At 51.5% G+C, this 23024-nt stretch overlaps 2 protein-coding genes across 3 annotated transcripts in view; one reads left to right on the forward strand and one right to left on the reverse strand.

The window, feature by feature from the left end:
- Positions 1-776: 776 nt before the first annotated feature.
- Positions 777-17027, reverse strand: MTCH1 (mitochondrial carrier 1). 2 transcript variants are annotated; one of them, XM_049765391.1, is made up of 12 exons: positions 16692-17027; positions 12441-12525; positions 9142-9248; positions 8871-8948; positions 8590-8647; positions 8390-8441; positions 7789-7848; positions 5067-5160; positions 3121-3168; positions 2909-2976; positions 2627-2702; positions 777-1550 (listed from the first exon to the last, which is right to left on the reverse strand). In XM_049765391.1, the coding sequence occupies exons 1-12, from the start codon at positions 17025-17027 to the stop codon at positions 1479-1481; spliced, it is 1134 nt and encodes a 377-aa protein (XP_049621348.1). In that variant the 3' UTR covers positions 777-1478. The 2 variants fall into 2 exon arrangements, with proteins under 2 accessions (XP_049621348.1, XP_049621347.1); XM_049765390.1 differs by having other exon boundaries at positions 5016-5160.
- A 2709-nt stretch (positions 17028-19736) lies between these two features.
- FGD2 (FYVE, RhoGEF and PH domain containing 2) overlaps positions 19737-23024 on the forward strand; it is a 49334-nt gene continuing 46046 nt past the window's right edge. The window contains exon 1 of the mRNA XM_049765345.1: positions 19737-19744. The gene's annotated coding sequence lies outside the window, so the exon portion shown is untranslated. The remainder of the gene's footprint in view (positions 19745-23024) is intronic.

Here is a 23024-nt window from a genome sequence, read left to right on the forward strand (position 1 = left end):
AGCACAGCCATGGTGGTGAGAGTAGCATCAGAGAGGGAGCAGTGACCCCCACACTTCCTGCCTCTAATCGTGGAGTGGGAAACGACTGCTCAGCACTCAGCTTCATGGCTCCCAGATAGCAGGGACAGGCAAGGTGATGAGAATTACAAGGTGGGCCCAGCACAGGTCACTATTGCCACCTCAGGCATCATTACAGGGGTTCTAATGGCCTCTGAGGTCTTTCCAGATGTCCATTAGGGCCAGGTTTTCTGGAGAAGCAGGTTCTGGCTCCCCTGCAAGGTCTCTCTTAGTCCCAGTTGCCCTCTCCTGTTGGGAGTCTGGTCTGTATAGCTTCTAGGACTGAAAGGAAGAAGGGCCAGGTGCTGGGAGGGCAGATGTTGAAGGCTCAGGAGCTGAGGAAGCCACAGCACATCTGATGTAGTTCATAAACATCTGAACACAGAACTGAAAAGTTGGCAGTAAAACCTGCAATCTGCTTAAATAAAAGTTGGAATAAACTTTTAGTGCGGGGAGTTTCTTGTCTTTTGGTCCAAGAAAAATCCAGACCAGGAACCTCAGAAACCCCAGAGATTTCCAAGCAACACTGGCTCACTTCCAAGGGATTTGCCTCAAGGAGTGGTTCAGAGGCAGCCCCACCCCACCTCAGCTTGGCTCCTGGGGTGTCCTCATCTAATTCAGAAAATTATCCAAGGGGTCCCCCTCTTCGGCCCTACCATGTTCGCCTCCAGCACCCTCTGCTGCTGTCTGGCTCACCACAACAGGAGACTCACACCAAGTTCCAAATTACCACCAATACATTTATTTGAGGGAACTTTGAAACTGCAGAAGATGAGACACACCGATCTGCTTAACTAGGGGTGCTCACTGCGTACAGGGAACCGCATCCTGCATAGGAGGTGCCACCGAGACACTGACAAGCACTTGATGAGGGGGACACGGACACGTTCCGCAGAGTTCCACGATTTCCCATTCGAAAGGTGGCACCTTCGGAGCAGGAAAGTAGTGTTGAGAAAACGGAAGGTGGAACCTGTAATAGCTCCTGGATTCTTGGACCCAAGGTGGGCGGGGCCCTATTTACAAAGTGGGCCCAGAGCTACAAGATGAGAACTGGGCTGATACACACAGGGGCGTGGGGGTGTGTGTGTGAATCTGCCCCAGGAACCCTGCCCCAGCCCACCTGGGCCACTGTCAGCTGCTCCGGCCCTCTGCACAAGGCAGACCTGACTCCTCTGGGCAAGAAGGAAACTGTACCCAATTCCCCAGCCCCACTGCTGTCCCCAGACCTAACCAGTGACCCACTGGGCCCACTCCCACCCACCCCCACATCTGGACAGACACATGGCAAATATGGGAACTAAAGCCCAGCTGGGCTGGGGCACAACTGGGTGAGGCTGAGCTGGAATCTGGCAGGTGCCCCGAGATGATCAGGCTTCAACCCCAGGGGGGCAGGCTGAGAGCAGATTTCTTGGTGATTCTCGTTACTCCAGGGCAAGGCACGATGCCGACGACACCCGGCGGAACAGCAGGCTGGAGCCGCGGAAGAGCTGGCCCTGAGTGGGAAGCAGGTGGGGTCAAGGGACGACAGGCCAGGCGGTGCAGCTCAGACTGACCCCAGGGCCGGCGAAGTGCCCCAGGATGCTGACTCCTTGAGACAAGATCAGTCAGAAGGACTGGCTCACTTCAGGCCTCAGAGGCACTGCCAAAGCCTGCACTGGAGGCAAAGGGGCTCACTGCCCTTCTGGTTTCAAAGCTCCATAGTCTGAGACTCCTACAAGGCCCACTTGGTAACATATGTGGGGAACTGGCAGAACATCTGGAAGAAAACTCCTGCCTCTCCTGCTCTTCATCTCCTGAGAGACTAATTGGAAGCTCAACTACAGGTCACCGTCCCATTTTAACAGTGAACAAAGGGAAAAGAACCCTCATCCCTGGCCTAGACACTCAATAAAGCCACCAAATAGCAGAGGAAACCTTGGCCTGGAACACACAAGTCCAGGGAGCTCCCTCCCCATGGATGTGGGCAGGATGGGAAGGGAGCCGCCTCAGTCATCGGGCTTGAAGCTCAAGAGTGAGTCTTCTGGGGCTGGAGAGATAGCATGGAGGTAGGGCATTTGCCTTGCATGCAAGAGAGTGGTTTGAGGCCCGGCATCCCATATGGTCCCGAGCCTGCCAGGAGCGATTTCTGAGCGTAGAGCCAGGAGTAAACTCTGAGCACTGGCGAGTGTGACCCAAAACCAAAAACCAAAAAAAAAAAAAAAAGAGTAAGTCTTCTTTAGCCAGGGCTTCCTCGGATTTGTCTTAAGAGGAGCTAAGGTGCGACAAGGAAGGAGGTCTGGTTGGGTGGATGTGCATATGTATTTGTTGGGAGGCCACCTCTGATGGAATCTGGGAGACCAGATGTAGTGCCAGGGATCAAGCCTAACCTGGTGGGATGCAATGTAACCCCTTCAACCATGTATTCTCTCCAGTCCCCACGGATAAATCCAGACCTGACTCTCTCTTCCTGTCCAAACTGAAGTGGAGTTTTAAGCTAACTCTACGATCTTTCCCCGCTCTTCATCCCAGGCACGAGTCCTCAACGACAGCGGGAGGCTGGAAACTGCCTCAGCCCTGGGAACGAACTCACCTGCATACTCAGGTACTTCCAGCAGTGGATCCAGGACTTGAACACTGGGGAGTAAGGGGGGAGTCCAGCCTGCAGCCTGCCCAAGAAGGAGAGACTGTTAGATCCTGACAGAGGGTGATGGATCACATAGGGATGGGGGCCACCAGGAGGAATGGCTTGAAGCTGCTGCCACCCACCGATACCACAGACTCAGCCCAGAGGAAGGCTAGCAGTCCTGATCTTACATACACACACCAGGAAGGAGGGACTCAGTTGGGTGCTCAGAGATGGGAGTACACTCACCCACAGTTGTTCACAGCCATGAGATCACCGACCAGCAGGAAGGGATAGGTGAGCATGCTCACTGCGATCTGAAAACCAAGGGCAAAGAATGAGTGGTCCACCCTTCCCTCCGCCCCTGTCCACAGCCCCTCACATGGCAAGACAGCGCCCATACTCCATGCCCAGCTCTAAAACCAGCCATGTCAGGTCTCAGCCTGGCCAGCTTGACTCACCCCCATCACAAATTTGGTGTAACTCCGGATGGCCAGGGCTTGGCTGAACTGGAGAGAGAAAGAAAGGCAGGTTCGCACAAGTGTCTTGGAATGTAGAATTCTATTCTGGAGGCTCAGCTCGTGCTGCCTGGCCTGTGTTTCCATCCTCTACCCTCCAAAGAGCTCCCTGAACCTCTCTGTGCTCAGCTCCTTGTATACCTGATAGGTTCACTGTGATCCCTTGTGGGACCGGCCAGCAGCAACCAGGCTCTCTTTATCAGCCAGGAGAAGACCAGGCTGGCACAGACTGGGATGAGGGCAGGACAAAGGTGACCCAGGAAGTGGCATATGGCTGTGAGCTCCAAACATTTGCCTTGATTAATTCAGCTTGGCATAGTGACAGACTCACTGGTGTTGCATGCAGACACCCGCCTGAGAGCCCTCCTTCCCTCGCCAACCTTGTCCTCCAGCAAATGGGAAACTGCTCTGGCTGCCTCCACACCCCACCTGAAGCTCAACCCCTTCAGAGCCCACTCCTGAATTGTCACTGGCTCAGAAAAAGCACTTTAATGGGATGAACAATTATGGACCTTTGAGCTTCCTATGACTTTATTGTTCCAATAGGCAGAACCCAGACCCTGCAGGGAGGCAACTAGCCCAGAGTGGGGGTCTCAGGCTAATGTGGCTGGGAAGCCACTGGGGAAGACCAGAAAATACATTCAAGGAAGGTGCTGGTGATGTGATGAACAGCCTGAAGGGTCAAAAAGCTGCCTAGACTAGAGAAAACCAGTCAGCTATGGGGCACCCCTTCTCCTGTCAAGACACTTCAGCTGTCCCACTCCTGCTGTAACTGTGGCTCAACCATCCACAAGGCTGAGGGAAGAAGACAGGGTCATGTATGCCCACTACTGTTATGCAGGCAGGAGGTGGTCTCTAGGAGACACTAGAATTGCTTATTGCCTTGCAAGACTAGCCAGACTAACACACCCAAGTCAAGGGGTCACTTCCACGAGCGGGGCACCCCTCTGCACAGACACATAAGCCGAGACACAGCCACTCACATCCCTACCAGCCCAGGGCCCCCATACATGCACACATGGATGATGTCATGCTTCCCAACTCATCCTCTATCTTATATATGGGCTACTGATCCCCACTATTGGAGTCATCAGGCTCCAGCAATCCTCCAGCCTACCACTGCTCCCCAAAGCTGGTTTAGGCAGAACCCACAAATGGCGGGTCCCCAGACAAGTGCACTTACAAGACAAGTGCACTTACATGTGTATTTCAGAGGAGCGAGGCTTCTCCACACCCAAAGCAATGAGCCAAGGATGTGTTGGCAGCTAACAAAATAGCGGAGTAGGTGCGCCTGGCTGGTACACTTCCTGGCAGACCCGAAAATCCTCAAGAGGCTATAAAGCCTCTTCCCAGCATGGGAGAGAGACACTGAGCCTGTCAGCCTGCAGCTGAGGATCTTTGGGCCCTTTCCCTGGCCAAATGGGGTGCTGCACCTGCACTGTCCCCTTCTCAACTCAGGTGCTGCAGGATCCAATGCCAGGTTCATGAGTTTTGAAAAAGCATGAAACGTTAACGGAGTGAAGGTTTATCATTAACTAGTTTGCCTCCTGATTTCCAGGTCCTGAAGTGGGGTCCTAGGAGGCAGCCTCCTGCACGCTGGGCTGTTTGATTTCCCTGTTGCCCTGCAATAGGCATTGCAGTGACTCCACCAGGTATAGCCACAATCTGGAGTCTCCAAAGGCCACTTTCTCCAGAGACAAAGCTGACCCAAAGCTAGAGGCCCTCCTCTTTCATGTCTATGGCTCAGCAGCCCTCACTAAACACTTGGGGTGAGACTACCCTTGGCCCTAGAAGGCAGTGGTACATGGAAAGATGGACAAGTCCGTGTTCCAACCAACCTGGGAACCTGGATTCTGGTCGTTTCCCAGCCCCCCTGGGGTGTCACTCACGCTGTCATCCACCAGGTAGGCATTGATGAAGTGGGCTAGCAGGTTACAGCCCCACAAGAAAACCACATCTCCCAGGAGGTGCGGGATTAAGCCTCTAAAAAAACAAGGTGAGCAAAGATGAGAAGGGTGGGAACCATTTCCTGGGACTCCGTGCCCAGGACGCAGGCAGGAATGTGCCAACTTCAAAACATGCCACCCAGTGGCACAATGCAGGGAGAAAACCTGCAGGACTATGGGACTGGCAGTGCTACCCCACAGAAGGCATGAGAAGGGCTTGAGGAACATGTGTGTTACTCCAGCTGAGCTTCCAGTCTCAGCAACATTTTTTGTTTGTTTGTTTGTTTTTATTTTTGTTTTTGGGCCACACCCATTTGACGCTCCGGGGTTACTCCTGGCTATGTGCTCAGAAGTCGCCCCTGGCTTGGGGGGACCTGAACCGTGGTCCGTTCCTTGGCTAGCGCTTGCAAGGCAGACACCTTACCTCTAGCGCCACCTTCCCGGCCCTAGTTTTCAACGCTCAGAGCCAGGATCTAGATACAAGATCAGGGTTGGAAAGATGGGTCACAGGACTAGTACACATGCTTTGTAGGCAGGAGTCCTGGATTCACTCCCTAGAACCTCAAGGTTCTTTGACTCCAATTGGAGCGTCTCCAGGGTGCTAAGCCAAGAGTAATCCCTGAACAGCCCCTCAACAAAACAGACACGATGTATGGTGTGCTAAGTCTGGGGTTTTTAAATGTAGGTTAGGAAAGAACATCAACACGCTACCACTTGCTCCTGGCCTCAACCTAACCAGGTCTCACATAACACCTGACTCCATGCATCTGTCCCCAGCCCAGGAATATTCCATTGATGTTGTTCCATGGAAGTTTTAGCAGGAAGGGATTTTAAAGTGTTGGCATCAGGACAAACAGCTCAATATATCAGAGGGTGAGTCCTGAAGAAAAAGTCAACTCTGCATGATCCTTGTTTCTGTACTTCTTGGCTTGCTTAAGCATGAAGTGTGGGCAGGGAGATAGAAAAGGGTAAGGCACTTGTTCTGAATGTGGCCAAATTCTGGTTCAATTTCAGGCACCACATAGGACCCCCAGAACAATGCCAGACATAACAATCCTGAACAAAGAGCCAGGAGTACAACCTGAAAAACTGAGTGTGACCCCAAGCCCCTAAAGAAGTAAGTGAGGGAAGGCATTAAGGCTCTATCTTGGGAGAAGCAGCAGAAGTTTTGGAACACACCCCGAAGTTTTGGAACACACACACACACCAACACACACACACACATACACACACCAATACATACACATACCAACACACACACCAACACCCACACACACACCCACACCCACACACACACATACACCCATGACATAAGGGATAGAAAAAAGACCAGCCTGCTGCCTACCCTGTGCTGATGGGTTTTACTCTGGTACTTGCAGTTCCCTACTATGTACAACAACCACCCATCCCACATACACGAGAAACAAAAGGCCCCTTGGGCAGACACCTACAGTGTGGAATCCTCTTCACACCAGGACAGAACAAGGCAGCAGATGTGAATGTGCCAGTGGGGCTGAGGGAGTGCCAAGGTCTGACATACCAATCACACGGGCAAGTATTTATTCAGGTCATTTCAAGATTGTGTGCGAGAAATCAAGAGCAGTCAGCTGAAGCCCTCTCAAAAGTCAATCCTGAACTCTTACCCAGCATATAATAACACATGAGCTATTACCAAGACTTTAAAAAGGCAAAACAAGGGCCGGAGAGATAGCATGGAGGTAAGGCATTTGCCTCGCATGAAGAAGGATGGTGGTTTGCACCCCGGCATCCCATATGGTCCCCTGAGCCTGCCAGAGGCGATTTCTGAGCGTAAAGCCAGAAGTAACCCCTGAGCGCTGCCGGGTGTGACCCAAAAACAAAAACCAAAAAAAAACTTCAAAAAGGCAAGACAAAATCCCACGTGGCACACACGCTCCTGATTCTGTAGGCCTGCTTGCTGGATAGCCTCTGCGAAACCTATTTCTTTAAAGAGGAGACTCCAGGGAAGCCGGGGACTCTGGCTCTCTCCCTGGGGAAAATGTGCCTTGTAGGACCAGGTTTTCAGATATTTCAAGAAAAAACAGGGGCTGAGGGGAGGGGAAAAAAAAAAAAGAAAAAAGAAAAAACAGGGGCCAGAGAGAAAGCACAGCAGACAGCACCATATATGGTTCTCCAAGCACTGGTAGGAGTGATCCCTGGATCCCTGAACACAGAGCCAGTAGTAAAATCCCTGAACACTGTAGATCACACACACACACACACACACACACACACACACACACACACACACACACACACACACACACACACACACACAGTAAGTGGCTCCTAATCCCCTGTATGGTCCCTGCCTGCCACCAAAGTGACCTCAGTGCAGAGTCAGCAGTAACCAACACCTGACTATATTTCTGTAGATACCTCACTGCAAGCCAGATTGCTTAGTCCCTATGATCAGAGCCATGGCAGGGCAGAGGGGCCAAGCACATTTCCAGAGAGCTGAGTCCTGCACCTATGGGCCTGCTGGATGGCACACACGTGGTGCACAGTTCTTGGGAGCCCAAGCACAGCTCCTCGGTGGTCAGAGCAACACAGATAGTCAGCAGTTACTGGATTTGGTTTGAGAGGTGACCACTGTGCCTGTTCATAGATTCATGCCTGTGGCCAGTGATGGGGAAAACTCACGTACACGAAGAATCCCAGCAGCCCTTCCTCTTTAAAAATCTTCCCAATGGAACTCAGCACGCCACTGTGAAGAGGCAAAACAAGGATGCAACATCACCATCGAGACACTCAGCCCCAGAGGTATGCAGAGCCGAGGAGTGTGATGGTGCCCCAGCCCACAGGGATGGAAGATAGCTGGGAAATCTTAGGTGTCACAAGAGCAGGTTCCAGAACCTGTGGCTCCAAGGTTGGCAGCCTGTCCTGCACTGAGCCTTACAGCCTCCTGCTTGACACCAGGCCCAGGCCTAAGTGGACGACCTCTCCACAAGAAGGGCCCTGGGACAGTAGGACCCTTCCCAGGACAGAACTTGGAGGTTCAGTAGGAAAGCCCAGCTCAGCCCTCGTGCCTGCGCTCATGTGCCCAGGTCACTCCTTCTCACCCCTACTAAGGACTTGGGGATCATCAGGTGGGGGGGCTGGCGTGGAGGAGTAAAGATCCCTGACACATGCTATGGACTATATCGCAGCATATTCCTGTGGTACAGAAGCAGGCAGAGAAGGGACAGCTGGCCCCACCCTGGCCAACTTGGATCAGTAGAAAGGCTAGTCCTGGAAGAATGACCCACCTGTACTTGGCCTCCCGTCCCACAAACTGGACCATGCAGCGCATAGAGATGACTGAGGGAAAAGAACACACAGACTCAGGTGACACACAGGTCTGGGCCTAACCCACCGCGCTCGGAGCACACAGGACTCCCAGCCATGCCTGGGCTGCTCCGCTGGGCGCCCACCCAGTTCCCCTGCCCTAGCTGCAGAAGGTCCTCACCGTGCAGGGGGTGCGCCAACATGCGGGACACACACTGCATCATCATCTCATAGGAGGTCTGCAAGAGAATGGAGGAAGCCAAGTGGGTGGAAAGTTGGAGTTCTGTGCCGAAAGAGGGTGTCAGTCTATTTGGAATGGCACCACTGGTTGCCCACCCTCACAAGTCTGCCCCTGTGCTGCTCGGACAAAGCGCCCAGGTGGCAGAGAGGCTTTGCAGTGATAACTGCAGTGGCCCACCCAGCTCTAGGGAGGGCTGGGGTTCCTGAGATCCTGACACTCACCTCCTTCACCACTTTCCTCAGCGAAGTCTTCATGTCATCCTTGTTGGAAACCTGCTCCATCTCGTCTGGGGGAAACACCTGAGAGACACAAAGTAACGGGAATGACTTTGTAGGAGTAGGACTGGGCCTGGGGCCTGGGGCGGACTAGGACTGGAGCCTGGCTGTGGTGCCAGGGTGTAGCCAGACAGTCCCAGGGCACCAGCTTCGGGAAGCCATGTAGGAAGCTCCTGAGAACCCCTGACAAGGGCTCCTGTTTAAGCCCACGACTCACCTTCTTCATGCTGCCCCGGGTGACCGTGGAGAGGGCGTTGGACATTAGCCGGGGACTCAGGCCCCGGAACAGTCCAATCTTCCCGTCCACTTGCACGATGTACTTGGCTGCAAGAAAGCACAGGCAGGTCAGATTGGGGCCCATGAAGGTGGTCTGTTCCTGCAAGATTGGTGACTCATTGTGGAGCAGAATTGTGGGGACATGGATGGAGGGAAGTGGGCATTAGTGAAGGGATGGATGCCCAAATACTTTATCCCTAACTTAATCATGAATAATTTTGTAATTCATTGTGATCCAATAAACTCATAAAAACAAAAAGATTGGTGACTCAGCTCACAGTGCCCCCAGTGCCCATCAGGCTCCTGGGAGCATCCAGGTCCCCTCCCCAAATCCTGTCTCTAGGCCCTGTTACATTTGGCAAAACCTTTGAAATAGATGTTTGACCCACATGTTTGGAATTTTCTTTTTCTTTTTTTAGAGTTTGAACAACCTATCTGGCAAAACTTAACTACAGTTTTCCAACTCAGCATCTTACGTGATACTATCCAAAAACCAATTGTTGCTTGTTAAATAAAGATTCTGAAGGAAAAGAAAAATTACAAAGACAGATGAACATAAGGCACCACAGAAACTTGCAAGCTGCAGGAGGGAAGAGAAGGAGGGACTCCGGCTACAAGTGCTCAGAAGGCTGAGCACAGGGTCTGGCATCAGTCTTGGCATCACATGGTCAGTCAAGACTGACTCTCAGTCATAAATAGGAGTAGCCTCCCAGCACTATCAGGTGTGACCCACAAACCAGAAAAAGAAAAAAGTGTACAGAGTATCCAAATGTGCAGCACCCAGACACCACAGCCCAGGGTTGGGGTGGGGATCAATAGGACAAAACCTATCATCCCTTCCAAAACAGAGGTGCCCAGAAGCTCATCTATAGAATAACTGGGGTGTTTTCTCAACAGGATTCTCAAAATGATACTTTTCATTAAGATTCCTACTTTTACCTTTTTTCAATTTTGTTTTGAGGGGCCAGAAAGGTAGTACAGCAGGTAAGGTATTTGCACTGCATGTGTCCAACCTTGGTTTAGTCCGTGGCACCTTAGAAGGCCCTATGACACTGCTAAAAGTGATCTCTGAGCGCAAGCCAGGAGTAAGTTCTGAACACAGCCCAATGTGTTCCCCCACTTTTTGAAAATGTTTGTTTTGAGGCTCACCCAGCAGTACCTAGGGTTTACTCCTGGGGGAGCTTGAGAAGGAACATGTGGTGCCAGGGATCAAACCTACGTTGACCAATACAAGGCAAACACCCTCTCAGCTGTACTAATTTGCCAGTCCTACTTTTACTTATTATCAACTTTTTCTTTTCTTTTCTTTTTTTTTTTTTGTTTTTGGACCACATCGGTGGCGCTCAGGGGTTACTCCTGGCTGTCTGCTCAGAAATAGCTTCTGGCAGGCACAGGGGACCATATGGGACACCGGGATTTGAACCAACCACCTTAGGTCCTGGATTGGCTGCTTGAAAGGCAAACGCCGCTGTGTTATTTCTCCGGGCCCTATTATCAACTTTTAAACCACATTCTGAGAAGTGACACATTCCTGCATAACTGGAAGCCTGCAGAGCATTTTCTCACTGTGCTCCCCTTTTCTGAACCACTCTGAGCTTTTGAGCATGTGTAGGCAGCAACCGGCAAACACAGCTCGCTTGGACCACATGTCCCCAGATCCATAGGCTCAATACCACCACTATCCTGATCCACTGGGCACCATATCTGCACATCTGGCTCAGTGAGGTGGGGTGGTACTGAAGGGAGAAGAGCAGAATGAGAGTGGGCACTGAGATTCCCCTCAAGGGTCCATCAGAGTGAATAGGCAGGAGAAAGTCTTAGGGGCAGGGGAGCAGCAGTGGATAGGAAGGACAGACTGTCTACAGAGTGATTTAGAGTGAGACCTGAACTGCTTTCTAGCTGATTCATGGCAGGAATGAGGAGTAAAGACACCCCCCCACGGCATCCCAGCCTCTGCTCACCAAAAATGAGGAACAGAGAGGCAGGAAGGCCCTAGACCCCACAGCTGTCAAGGGGATCCACCACCTGAGGTTTCCCCAGGGCCCTGGAAAACTCTCCAGGAGGTTATTTGCTTTAGGAAAAGAATGCCAGGACAGCTGCTGCGCCGTCTGCATGCAGCCTGGGGAGGAGGGAGCAGCCAGCAACTACAGGGACCCAGAACAAACAGCAAGTTCAGAGGGTGGGAAAGCCCCTTGCATCTGCTCTCAAGGCCCATGCAGGCACGGCTATAAAGGGCTGTGGGGGCGCGGAACCTCAATTCTTAACGGTAAGAGATGAACGGCTGGAGCCCTCCAGAGACTCCTCAGGAACAACTGTGTGATGTGAACAGAGGCTCTATGGGTTCTGATCTCAGGGGAGCTGCCCCAGAGCTGCCTCCCTCAAATTCAGCGCCAACTGTAGAGGGGCTGGGGTTGCCTGCTGTATTCAGTGATGCCCTTTCCCCATCCCTGGCGGTCAGGAAAGGAAGACAAACAGCCCATCGCCCCTGCACACCTCTGGCCTGGCCCAAGACAGAACACAACAGGGCAGGCGCAGGAGCGAGGAGAAGCAGGCCAGCTTCTGCTCATAGAGGGAGAGTCTTGAATTACGTCAGCAGAGAGTTGGGACTGACAGAGGAAGAAGAGCAACAGAGGAAGCAGGAGTGGGGTGGGCACAAGGGCTCATCTAGAGAAGGTTCCATGGGCTGGGGAAAGAGAGCTCAAGTGGTGGGGTACCTGCCTGGCAGGGGTGCATCCCAAGTTCAATACCCAGCCCCACATATACCTCCCCACCATATCCTCAGGTGTAACCCTGCAGGTCTAGCCCCCTCTAAAACACAGAATGACTGAAGGCAGTCCTTTAGAGGGCGGGGTCAGTGAAGGTGAAGCCCAGGGGAAGCAGCTGCTACAGCTGCTAAGGGGGTGCAGGCTGCAAGGAGGGGTCTAGGATGGGGAAGATTACACCCATTTATAAACAGTGTGGAGTGAGTGGCCTGTTCAAGCTGGGACATTCCAGAATGATGTGCTCTGTGCCCTTCAGTGCCCCCTGGAGGGGATGCCAGAGTGGGTGGGCACCCCTCCCTGGGGAACTCAGGTCAATAGAACTCAAGGGCTGAACTTCTCATAAGGCAAGAGAAAACCCCCGTCACCTAGGTGCCACCAGCCAGCACCTATGTCCAGCACTTGCTCCTCTGCTGGCACCTGTCTGTGGCAGGGAAGTGGCCCCCAACCCAGTTCCCCCAGGTCGGCAAGAACAACTCACCGTAGGTGAAGAAGCTGGGCAGGTAGAGGACCTTCCTCCCCAGCACATTGGTCCCGATAGTGGGGGGCATTGGCTCATGGCCCACCTTGGGAATCAACAGACACAGAAGGTAGGTCAGACGTGGCGGCACGTCCTCCCTGCCTCATCCCATAAATCCCAACACTGCCTCCATTCACATCTCCCACCAGTGGTACCAGCAGGACCATTCCTAAATGAACAGAGGCATCCTGTCCCAGAGGGCACCCCTACGACAGCCCCTAATGTTCTTATCTGCATCCTAACCGCTGTATTCTTATCTTCCAATGCTTGCTTTCCCCAGGAAGAAATACCATAGTTGTCCACACCACACTGTCATGCCAGGACAAAGCTTGGTGGAGGTATGGTTGGAACCCTTGGCCCTATCGCAATCCCCCATGTGACAAGAGATACAAACCCAACTGCAGACGCTCAGGACATTCCCAAGAACCTTGAGTTTTCCCCAAACTCACATTTCATACTGTGTTCCCAGGAGATGACAGCTAATCTGCACCTCTCGCTCCCAGGCAAATTATTACCCCCAAATCCCAAAGGCTCTACAGACATATGTTTAGTGCTGTGTTGCCTTTTACTTTTGGGCCACACCTGGCAATGCTCAGGCATTACTCCTGATAGGCTGGAGGTACTAGACTACTGGAGATTGAAACCAGACTAGCCACATGTAAGGTAAATGCCCTATCTACTGTGCTATTGCTCCAGCCCCACTCAGCTGTGTCTTCGCCATCCATTCTTCTATGTCACAAGGACCCGCTCACAGGACAATCCTAATTCTTGCCATATAATTATGTTACCTGGTTTTGGGGTCACACTCAGCAGTATTCAGGGGTTATTCCTGGTTCTATACTCAGTTCTGGCAGTTCCCTGGTTTCAATATGGGCTGCAGAGGATCAAATCCCGGTAGGCTGCGTGCAAGGCAAATGTCCTACCTGCTGTACACTCGCTCCATCCCAATATGTTACCTATTTAACTTGGGAGGGCAGGGAGGCACCAGACCATCCATATACCTGTGAAGAGGTAGGGTCTCCTGAGAGTTGAGGTCACATTTTGATAGCCAAACGCCAGATTGGGGGGGGGGGTCGACTGGGTGCCAGAAGGCAGCCCAAGGGCCAGATAGCAGCCCTATCACCTAGAGGTGACCAGCTCAGCCCAGAGACCAGATCCCCTGGAGATGAACGTGGGCAGGTCTAGGCAGCTCTGTCTTATAAACTGGACTAGATGCACTTCAAGTATTTTCTGGCCTAATTTTCATAAAACGCTTTTGAAAGTTCAGGTTGTTCCTTACGGACAAGATAGCTATAAAAGACAGATTATAAGATGCTGGAAAGTAAGAAACTCCCCTTCACCACCATGGAAATCTTCTGGGAAAAAAAAAAAAAACCAGAACAACCTAGCCCAGGGGAATTGGAGGCAAGAAATGTGGCTGCTGACCCAAGCAGTAAGTCCTCCCCTTCTAGGTCTTTCTCCTGCTGGGTTAAAAGCTCAAGAGTTTTTGAGACTGGAAAGAGGTGGCTAGGGTATTTCCTTTATACATGTGGTGAATCTGGGGTTGATCCCCCAGCACCCCAAATGGTCGGACTCCAGAAGTGATTCCTGAGCACCACAGGGTGTGGCCCCCTAAAGGAACCAGCCCATGGGTTGCGAGTGACTTTTCTTTTGATCCTGTCTCCTTAGTCAGGAGCTATTCTCATTGTCCCTAAATCCCTGGTCTGAATTCTTGCTCTTCCACTGTCTTTCCCAGACTTAGAACAATCTGGAGTTTTAGAGATTTCTATATTAGCTAAACTGTAGTCCTCGAAGCTACTGCATCTTTCTTTACCTGCCCTGGGTTCTGAAAGGCACACTGGCGACAGTTCCCTCCCTCCCCTCACCCACAGGAGGCTTCCCATTTGTGCCCATATTACACTCACTCCATTTCACCCCCAGGCCAACTGCCCAATCTCACCTGTGGCTCTGAATTGGCAGAGCCAATTTCATCACCAGCAAATCTCTCACTCCTGAAACTGAACACCCACAAGCCCTGAACAAGACAACCCTGCTTGGGTGCCACCCCTCCCACACACCACAAACCTGCACCAAGGCTGAGGCTACACCCATCAGGCAGACCCAAAATTATCACAGCGGGCTGGAGGGGATAGCACAGTGGGTAGGGTGTTTGTCTTGCACACAGCTGAACTGGGCTTAGTCCCCAGCATCCGATATGGTCCCCCAAGCCTGCCAGGAGTGATTACTGAGTGCAAAGCCAGGAGTAGCCCTTGAGGTATACCGGATGTGGCCCCAAAACCAAAAACCAACCAACCAAAAAAAAAAAAAAAAAGCCTATCACACAGTCGGCACCAGCTGAGTTCAAGGCAGACTGGTCATCTCTGTTGCTCCAACTGGGCTCATTGATGGGACCCAAGCAGTAATACAGCGGGTAGGCATTTGCCTTACATGCAGCTGAGCAGAGCTGAAACTGCAGGTACCACTTATAGCCCGGAGCCCACGAGTGATCCGAGTGCAGAGCCAGGAATGAGCTGTGAGCACCACCAGATGTGGTCCAAAAAGCCACCCCCCCAAAAAAAGGAGAGAGAATAAATAAGCCAATTGGGCTCACCTGTCTGTATCCCTTCTGGCTCTCCCTCAACCCCAACTATTTTTCTGAATCACCCTAACTCCTCCCCAAAACTCCCCTCTGCAAAGACAGCCATAATTCTGTAAGGAAAGCAGCACACAGTCAGCCAATGGCCTGAATCCCTCTCCAACCAGAGACACAACTCGTTTAAACACCCCACATCCCACTGAAATATTTCATTCCTTCTCAAACTGAGTCACCCTCAGATTTCCCCATCCCTATTCTTCAGGCCCCATATTCCAGCCACTTCCATTCGACCACCTATTTTTTAATTTATTAATTTTTAAGTTTTCTGGGGGGAAGGAGCACATCTTGTGGTGCTTTGGGACCATTCCTGACAGGGCTCAGGGGTTGTACCAGGGATAGGACCCAAAGTCCCCAGCCTGTAAGACAGGAACCCTATCAGCTGGACTGTATTATCCAGCCCTTACTCCTTTCTCTTAAAGTCATCTCAAGCCAAGAGTATCTCACTGTCCTGTCATTACACACCCTAAAATCGACACAGATCTGCCTTCATTCAAAGATGTGTGTCCTCATCTCCATTTTTGACAGCCTTTCCCCAATTCTTCACTGGATAAGTCTAAGCTTCTGATTCCAGCCTGGGCGGGAACCCCGGTCCATTTAAGAGGGGCCCACCTTGAAGCTGTAGAGATAGCACAGGCAGCAACCCGGGAGGGACCCGGTTCGATGACAGGAATCCCATAGGGTCCACCAGCCTGCCAAGGGCGATTTCTGAGTGCAGAGCCAGGAGTGACCCCTGAGGTGAGGCCCAAAGACCAATCCATCAAGTTTAAAAAATGAGGGGGGTACCTGGAACTGCCCTGTAAAGTTCCCCCTCCCTTTCACTGTTCAACAAAGCATTTTACGCCCCCTTAAATAAATAAGTAAATAAATGGGGCTTGTTTCGGTCCCGCCCCCCTCTTTCGACGCCGCCACTAGCTCACCCCGCCCCCCGCACCCCTACCCTTCGCTTGCCACCTGCCCGCGCCCGGCACACCCCTCCTTCCTTCCCCGCTCGCTTCCTCGGCGTCAGCTCCAGCCGGCCCCCGCCTAAGGGGCTACTTGGGGGCCCGGGGGCCTATTCCGTCCGGTTCCAAGACCCCCCACCTCCAGCCCCGCGAGTGCGTCATCCCTCCCCCAAAGCCTCCCCGCGCTCCCCACTCCCGACAAATCGCCTCCCTCCCTCCTCCACTGCGTCACCCGGTCCCCTCCCCTCCTCCCCACACCGTGCCGTCGCCATCAAACCCGAACCCCCGTTCCGGTGCGCCCCCGGCTGCTCCGACGAAGCCAGCGCCGAGCCCCGCCCCGCCCGCTCCTCGCGGCGGCCGAATTCCGGGCCCTGCTCCCCGGTCCTTTGTCGCACGTCACCCCGAAGCGCGCGCGCCCAGCCGAGCGATCAAGCGAAGCCCGAGCTCTGAGACCCTCGGCCCCAGACCCCGAAACCGCCCCGATCGCCCACCCCCGGAGCCGCCCCTTCCTCTGGCACCCTCCCCTGCACCCCGAAACCCAGAGCCTGCGCCCCTCCCTCCTCCGGGCACCCAGCCCAGCGTCCTCGCCCCGAGGCGCCCCCCGTCCTCCAGCTCCCGAGGCCAGCCCGCCGCCACCTGGATGAGCAGCTTGACGTAGAGCAGCGGGTGGCTGAGGGCCGTCACGCCCGCGCCCAGCGCCACGAACAGGGCCTCGGTGGTCGGCGCGCTGTCGCCCGGGCCCGCGCCCCCCGCCGCGCCGTCCATCCTCCGGGCCGAGGGCTGCGCCGCAGGGCGGCGGTGGCGCGGCGGCTGCTGGGCGCGCGCTGCGGGCGGCGGATCCCGCGCCCGGGCCTCCACCCCCGCCGCCGCGCCGCCGCCGCGAGCTCCCGCTCCCGCACCCGCTCCGGCTCCCGCCATCCCCGCGGCGCCGCCGCGAGCCCAGGGCGCCACTTCCGGGTCCCAGGCCCCCATGGCGCCGGGGATTGGCGCCGCCCCATCACGTGACGGCGCGAGACACGCCCCTGACGTCAGAGGGCGGGCGGGCCGCGCCACGCGCAGCCGCAGAGGAGACGCCTCGCGTGCCGGCGCGACTGCGCATGTGCGCCGCGTGGAGGAGGGGTACTGTGCGGAGGGTCCTTGCGCAGCTCGGGCTGATGAAGTCCGGCACGGGCAGGAGAGGGAGCTCGGGCCGAGGACTCCGGGACTGTATCGACGGTGAATCAAGCCCGGGTGCTCCCCCTGATCTCCAGACAGTGGAGAGGGCAGGGCCTGCTGGTGGCTCTGGCGCGCAGACGCCCCCAATATGGTCCGAGACCTGGGAGTCGTCGCCCCTGCTCCCATCTTGCCCTTTGGCGGCCTGCGATGCCTGCTGCAACCCTGCTCTCTCCAGCCTCATTCTTAGCCCCTTTGCCCTCCCTAGTGGGCCTGGTGAAGGGCTTTGGGGAAGGGAGAACGAGATGATCAATCTCACTAAGTCTAACCTCAAGATTTGCCTCTGCATGAGCACTCGCTTTGGGCCAGGCAAACACCTTATTTTAGGCTTAAAAAAAAATAGGAACCCGAGGCATAGCTTGGCTGCGAGCGACCAGTCCATCCGATTCTTGGTATCCCATCTTGGCCCCCTGAGCTCTGCCAGAAGTCATTCGTGAGAGCAGTGCCAGGAGCACCTCAGGGTGTGACACAAAGCAAAAGAAAATTAGTCCTGGGCCTGGAGAGATTGCACAGCAGCGTTTGCCTTGCCAGCAGCTGATCCAGGACCAAAGGTGGTTGGTTGGTTCGAATCCCGGTGTCCCATATGGTCCCTGTGCCTACCAGGAGCTATTTCTGAGCAGACAGCCAGGAGTAACCCCTGAGCACCACCGGGTGTGACCCAAAAACAAAACAAAAGAAATTAGTCCTAATTAGTCTTTGAAGTGACAGATACGTTTTTAAATGCTTTGGGTTTGTTGATGCCTGTTAGTAAACTATCAAAATGACCCTTCCTCTGAGGTTGTAAAGGAGTGCTCGGTTCCTGTCTGTAAATGTGCCCACCTCTCTACTGACAGCTCCTGAAGAGGTAGATATGTTCCAGAGAGTGCAAAGACAGCAATGGAAGCTGGGAGCTGCCTCAGGTTTCAGGACTTTGCACCCATATCAAAATATGTGACCAAAATGGTTTGCATATAACCTGTGCACAACCCCTGTGCACTTAAAAGTCGCCTCTAGATTACTTAAAAGAGCATCGATGCTCTAAGAAGTTGATTTTATTGTATTGTTAGGACTGATGACAGAAACGTTTGTAGAAACACAATTAAACTTAACTACATAGTATTCTCAGTCTGGTCGACTGATTGCCCAGATGTGGACAGGAGGTGACCCTAAAGATATTCGACTGTTGTTTTCCTGTGTTCATTGTGAGAAAGTTCTATAGAATAGACCTCTGCCTTCTGACCACTCACTCCAGGCTTCCTGCTTTCCTTCCTGCCTTGCTTTTTGCTGCTATCAGGAAAGACAGTAAACACTTTGCACACACTCAGCTATTTCCCTCCCCCTCCCGTGTCCTGACCTCCACAACCCAGGCTGCTGCAGGTCTCATCACAGCAAAGTTTGTCAGCCCTTTGAAATTAGGTTGTTTTCTTCTTCAAATCAGCTTTCATCAACTCTAGCTTTCCCTGCCAGGAACACTTGAAATCACTTCCTTCTGCCCAACTTCCATTCGAACCTTTCACAAGAGGCACTTGAAAGTCAAATTCATCACAGCCACCTACCTCTAAGTCTTATTTCCAGTTTTTTGGGGGTGGGGATGGAAGTTTTTCTACTTTTCCTTCCTAAACCTCCTCACACAAACCTTCTCTAGGTTTTTCCTTCCCACTTTTCTTTTCCAGCGGTGTCCTTTTCCTTTTGAACCTGGCAGCACAAGATTCTGCCTTAACTTAACCTAGCTTATTGAGTCCATGTGGTCCTTTCAAGCTGCCAGTTCCAGCAAGGCAGTTACATTGTATTGTCTTACATTATTTTGTTTCTTCCACTGCATACATATGGGCCTGCTGATATAGGAATATTTAAGCGATTAAACCTTTTCCCTAATGAAAAAAATGAAGTGAAAACAGGTCAGTTAGGCCTGTTAGGCCCCTAGGGAACCAAGCAGATGCAAATGTAGGACTGCTTTTAGACCTATTTTCCACTGCTGGGAGATTCTGAGGGAGGTGGAGAAGATAAGGACCTCCCTCCCCACCCCACAGCTCCATAGCCTACCACCATACTGACAAAGGATACTCTACTCAAAAACACTTTGTAGGGTCCAGAGTGATAGTCCGTGAGTTAGGGAGCATACCTTGCACATAGCTAACCCAGATTTGACCTCCAGCATCCCATATGGTCCATTGAGCATTATCAGGACAAATTCAGGAGTGATTCCTGAGTGTGGAGTCAGGAGTAACCCTGATCCTGCCCTTTTGTGGGTATGGTCCCCAAACAAACAAACAAAAAAACAAAACACACTTTTTCATGAAAACAAAGTGTAAGAAATTTTCTGGGGAAAATTGTCATGAAATGAAGGGAAAGGTAGTTAAAAAAATAGGAAAAAAGAACACACATATGTATGAAAGCATTCAAGCACATCCTCTAATTTTGGAGGGAGAGGAGGCCCTCAAGTGGTGTTCAGGAGATGCAGGGCCACTCCTGGTAGTACTTAGCCACTGGCCCAGGAGTTGTTGGTACCAGAGGCCTAGGAGGTGATGCTGCTCAGGCAGTGCTGGGGATTACCACAGCCTGAGGCTCCAGGGCCTTACTTGGGCAGTGCTTTGGGGAAGATGGTTGGGATTTTAACTGGGTATGAGTGATCTGAGCTATCTCCCCCACCCAAGAAAATCATCTTGAAATGAAAAGGTTACTCACTGAAATGACAGGATAAAAGAAAAGCCTGAGGACAGAGGCAGAGAAATACTACAGAGGTACATTCTCTATAACCGCCTCAACAGTAGTATCCAGAATACAGACCAACAGGCTCTACCCTGAGTGCCACTCGGTGTTTCTAAAAAGAAATAAAAAGAAAGTCTTGCTCAGCATTCCCTGTACTGCGCAATCAGGTGTGTGTGTGTGTGTGTGTGTGTGTGTGTGTGTGTGTGTGTGTGCCACGCACGCATACGTAAACTTAGAGCTCTAAAGCAGCTGTGGCTGGCTACTGCCCCTCTGGGACTTCAGTCACCACTGCAATGGCCACTTCAGTGCTTATCGCAATGCCTGCATTTCTGTTAGTCTCCCTGTTACCATGTGACTTCCTTCAGGGCTGGGACTATCTTATTCATGGTTTGTATAATGTCTATGACATGGCTAGAACCCACTAGTTCCTTGAAAAGAAACAGTATGGAAGCACCACGGGCAGAGTAAAACTTTAAGAATCCATAGTCCCATGTTAAGCTGAGAAGCTTCTGCACCTCAAAGGAGATAGTGCTCAGAATACAAAAGCCACCCACTGAATGGGAGAAATTATTCACCCAATACCCATCAGATAAAGGAGTAATATCCAAAATATACAAGGTACTGACAGAACTTTACAAGAAAAAAAATCTAACCCCATCAAAAAAGGGGGAGAAGAAATGAGCAAAAAAAGCAAAAAGCAAAAAAAAGCAAAAAAAAAAGCAAAAAAAGAAGAAATGCAAATGGCCAAAAGGCACATGAAAAGATGCTTCACATTGCTAATCGTCAGGGAGATGTGTTGGGAACTGACTTGTTTGAGGACATTTTGCTGTTCTTTCTGCCATAGCCCAGCTTTTCACCTAAAAGCAATATGCAGTCTTGCTGTAAAATTTTGAGCTAAGAGAAAAGAATGTGTAGCTGCAGGACATAATTTAGCTCTTAGCCCGGAGGAGAGTAAAAACTGCCTGGTACAGTTATCAGAAACTAGGCCCCATTCCTTAAGACCACATTCCGGAGTAATTTAGGCTGTTATCAATAAGTATATGCTATATTGTCTGTTCAAGATCACTTAGGCAAGCACATATTGCACCATTTCCTGATAGTCAAGCAATTAGGAATGCAGCTAGTAGGACACTAGAAGTTTCCATTGAAACAGCACGTTCAGCATAGCTTGAAGGTCATCCAGCCCCTAGCCCACTGCCCACTTCCTTATGAGCCTTCGCGCCAAAAGTATGATTGACAGCACCTTTGTACTGCCCCCTTCTCCTTCACTATAAAAGAAGGAGTTATATTTCAATAAACGCCTTTGAACAGTGAAATATTGCCTTAGGCCATTTATTATTAACCTCTCTTAAATTTCTTACAGTGTGGTTGTGCTTCTACTCAGCAAAATAGGAGTGCGGTCGTCTGAGAAGCCTTCCCAGCTAATTCCTGCTGGCCGGGCCCCCCTGGGGGGCTTCTGGACCCTGCATTTTGGCGCCCAACGCTGGGCTCGAAGATCACCGCCACACTCCGAACGACTACAGGTCGGCGAGTCTAGAGCTCCTTCGTAAATCGCGGAAATTACCTCATCAGGGTAAGCGTTGAAACGAGTTAGCCTTAATCAAATATTTAAACTGCAGTTTTTCCAGTCGTTCCGATCGCCGCCCCTGATTGGCTTTTGGGGCTTAACCCATAGGATACGCTACCATGGGTAATTCTTTGAGTACTGAACTTAAATTCATTAAATATATACAGTCTGAGTTGAAAGCCAGACATATAGAGGTTACCAAAAAAGATATTTGTAATTTTTTAATGTTTTGTTCATGATGTTTGCCAAAAATACCCATCGAACTCGCTACCATGGGTGCCACGTTATTTGTAATTTCTTAATGTTTTGTTTATGATGTTTGCCAAAAATCTAGTTTTCAGGTTCCTGTCGCTTTAAATCTCTCAGTTCCCTCCCTCCTTTAACCCTTCATCTTCACTTCTGCCGCTTCAACCTCTGTGCTAATCCTGTTAAAGCCGCTGCTTTTTTCCCTGAGCAGCTCTCCCCGGCGGGCGGGCGAAAATTCCGCCGCTTTCCACCTACTACCTTTCCTGTCTTTCTCCCTAATAAAAAAAGTCTTTCTCCGCCTACTCAGTAGCCTCTGCCGCTAACAGTCAGCCACTTTCCTAACCTTGCCTCCAGCTTTTCTGTCCTTGCAAAACTAAAAGCTGCCTTTAAAAATCTCCCTGGCGTTTCTCCTACCCTGCCATAGCCTGCCTCAGCTCCGTCCTTGCTCCGTCAAAGTTTTTACTCCCCTCCTTAGCCAGCAATTGCAACAATACAAAGCCTTTAATTTAAAAAGCCACACAGCTGTTTCAAGCCGTGTGACCCCAGCCCCTTACACGCTCTCCTGCTTGAAATCTATTGGGGGCGGCGCTGTCTCCCCCGCTGAAAAGCTGAACTCTTGCAAAGTTAACTTTTTCTCCGCAGTAAAATCTTTCCTTCCAGCAAGCAAGCACACATTCTAATCTCTGAGCTCATCGCTGGCTTCACCTTAAAGGGACAGCGCCCATTTTCCAAATCCCAGCTTAAACCCGGTTCCACACGCGGCAACAAACTTTTGCTACTCCCCCCCCCTCTTGGCCATGCGGCCGCTTCAGCAAAATTCAGCGAGCAGGGCGAAAACCTCCCATCCCTTACTATACAAATGCCTATCTTCCCTCAGGCTTTTATAATTGTCTCTCTGGTGCTACAAATGTTCCTTTTTCCTGAGTTGGGATGCCTAAGTTGAAATGTTTTTCTAAATATAAAGGCCACAGTTGGTAAAATTAAATGTGTTACAAAATGTCATAAATATAAAGTTTGTAAAGTGGTTCAGGTCATGGGCATTTTTTAATAGTTTAAGCTCCTTAATCTGCGTTTAAATAACATTTTGTAACATTTTTAACTTTGTTTTTGAAGAATAATTTGTAAATATAACACAGGTGTCTTTCTTACCTCTGCATTGGGAAGAAAAGCAAAACTCCTTTGTTAAAATTACTGCACATGTTTAGAAAGTTAATTTTTTAAGAACTAAAATAATACAAGTGAGCAAAATAAGTTGG

The sequence above is a fragment of the Suncus etruscus genome, chromosome 18 (genome assembly GCF_024139225.1).
Source record: "Suncus etruscus isolate mSunEtr1 chromosome 18, mSunEtr1.pri.cur, whole genome shotgun sequence".
NCBI classification, from domain to species: domain Eukaryota; kingdom Metazoa; phylum Chordata; class Mammalia; order Eulipotyphla; family Soricidae; genus Suncus; species Suncus etruscus.

Coding starts and splice junctions, on each gene's coding strand:
- MTCH1 (XM_049765390.1), bottom strand. CDS start 17,027: ATGGGGGCCTGGGACCCGGAAGTGGCGCCCTGGGCTCGCGGCGGCGCC. Junction 7,849..8,389: donor GGACGGGAGGCCAAGTACAG/GTGGGTCATTCT, acceptor GCCTCTTCACAG/TGGCGTGCTGAGTTCCATTG. Junction 2,977..3,120: donor ACACCAAATTTGTGATGGGG/GTGAGTCAAGCT, acceptor CTTGGTTTTCAG/ATCGCAGTGAGCATGCTCAC.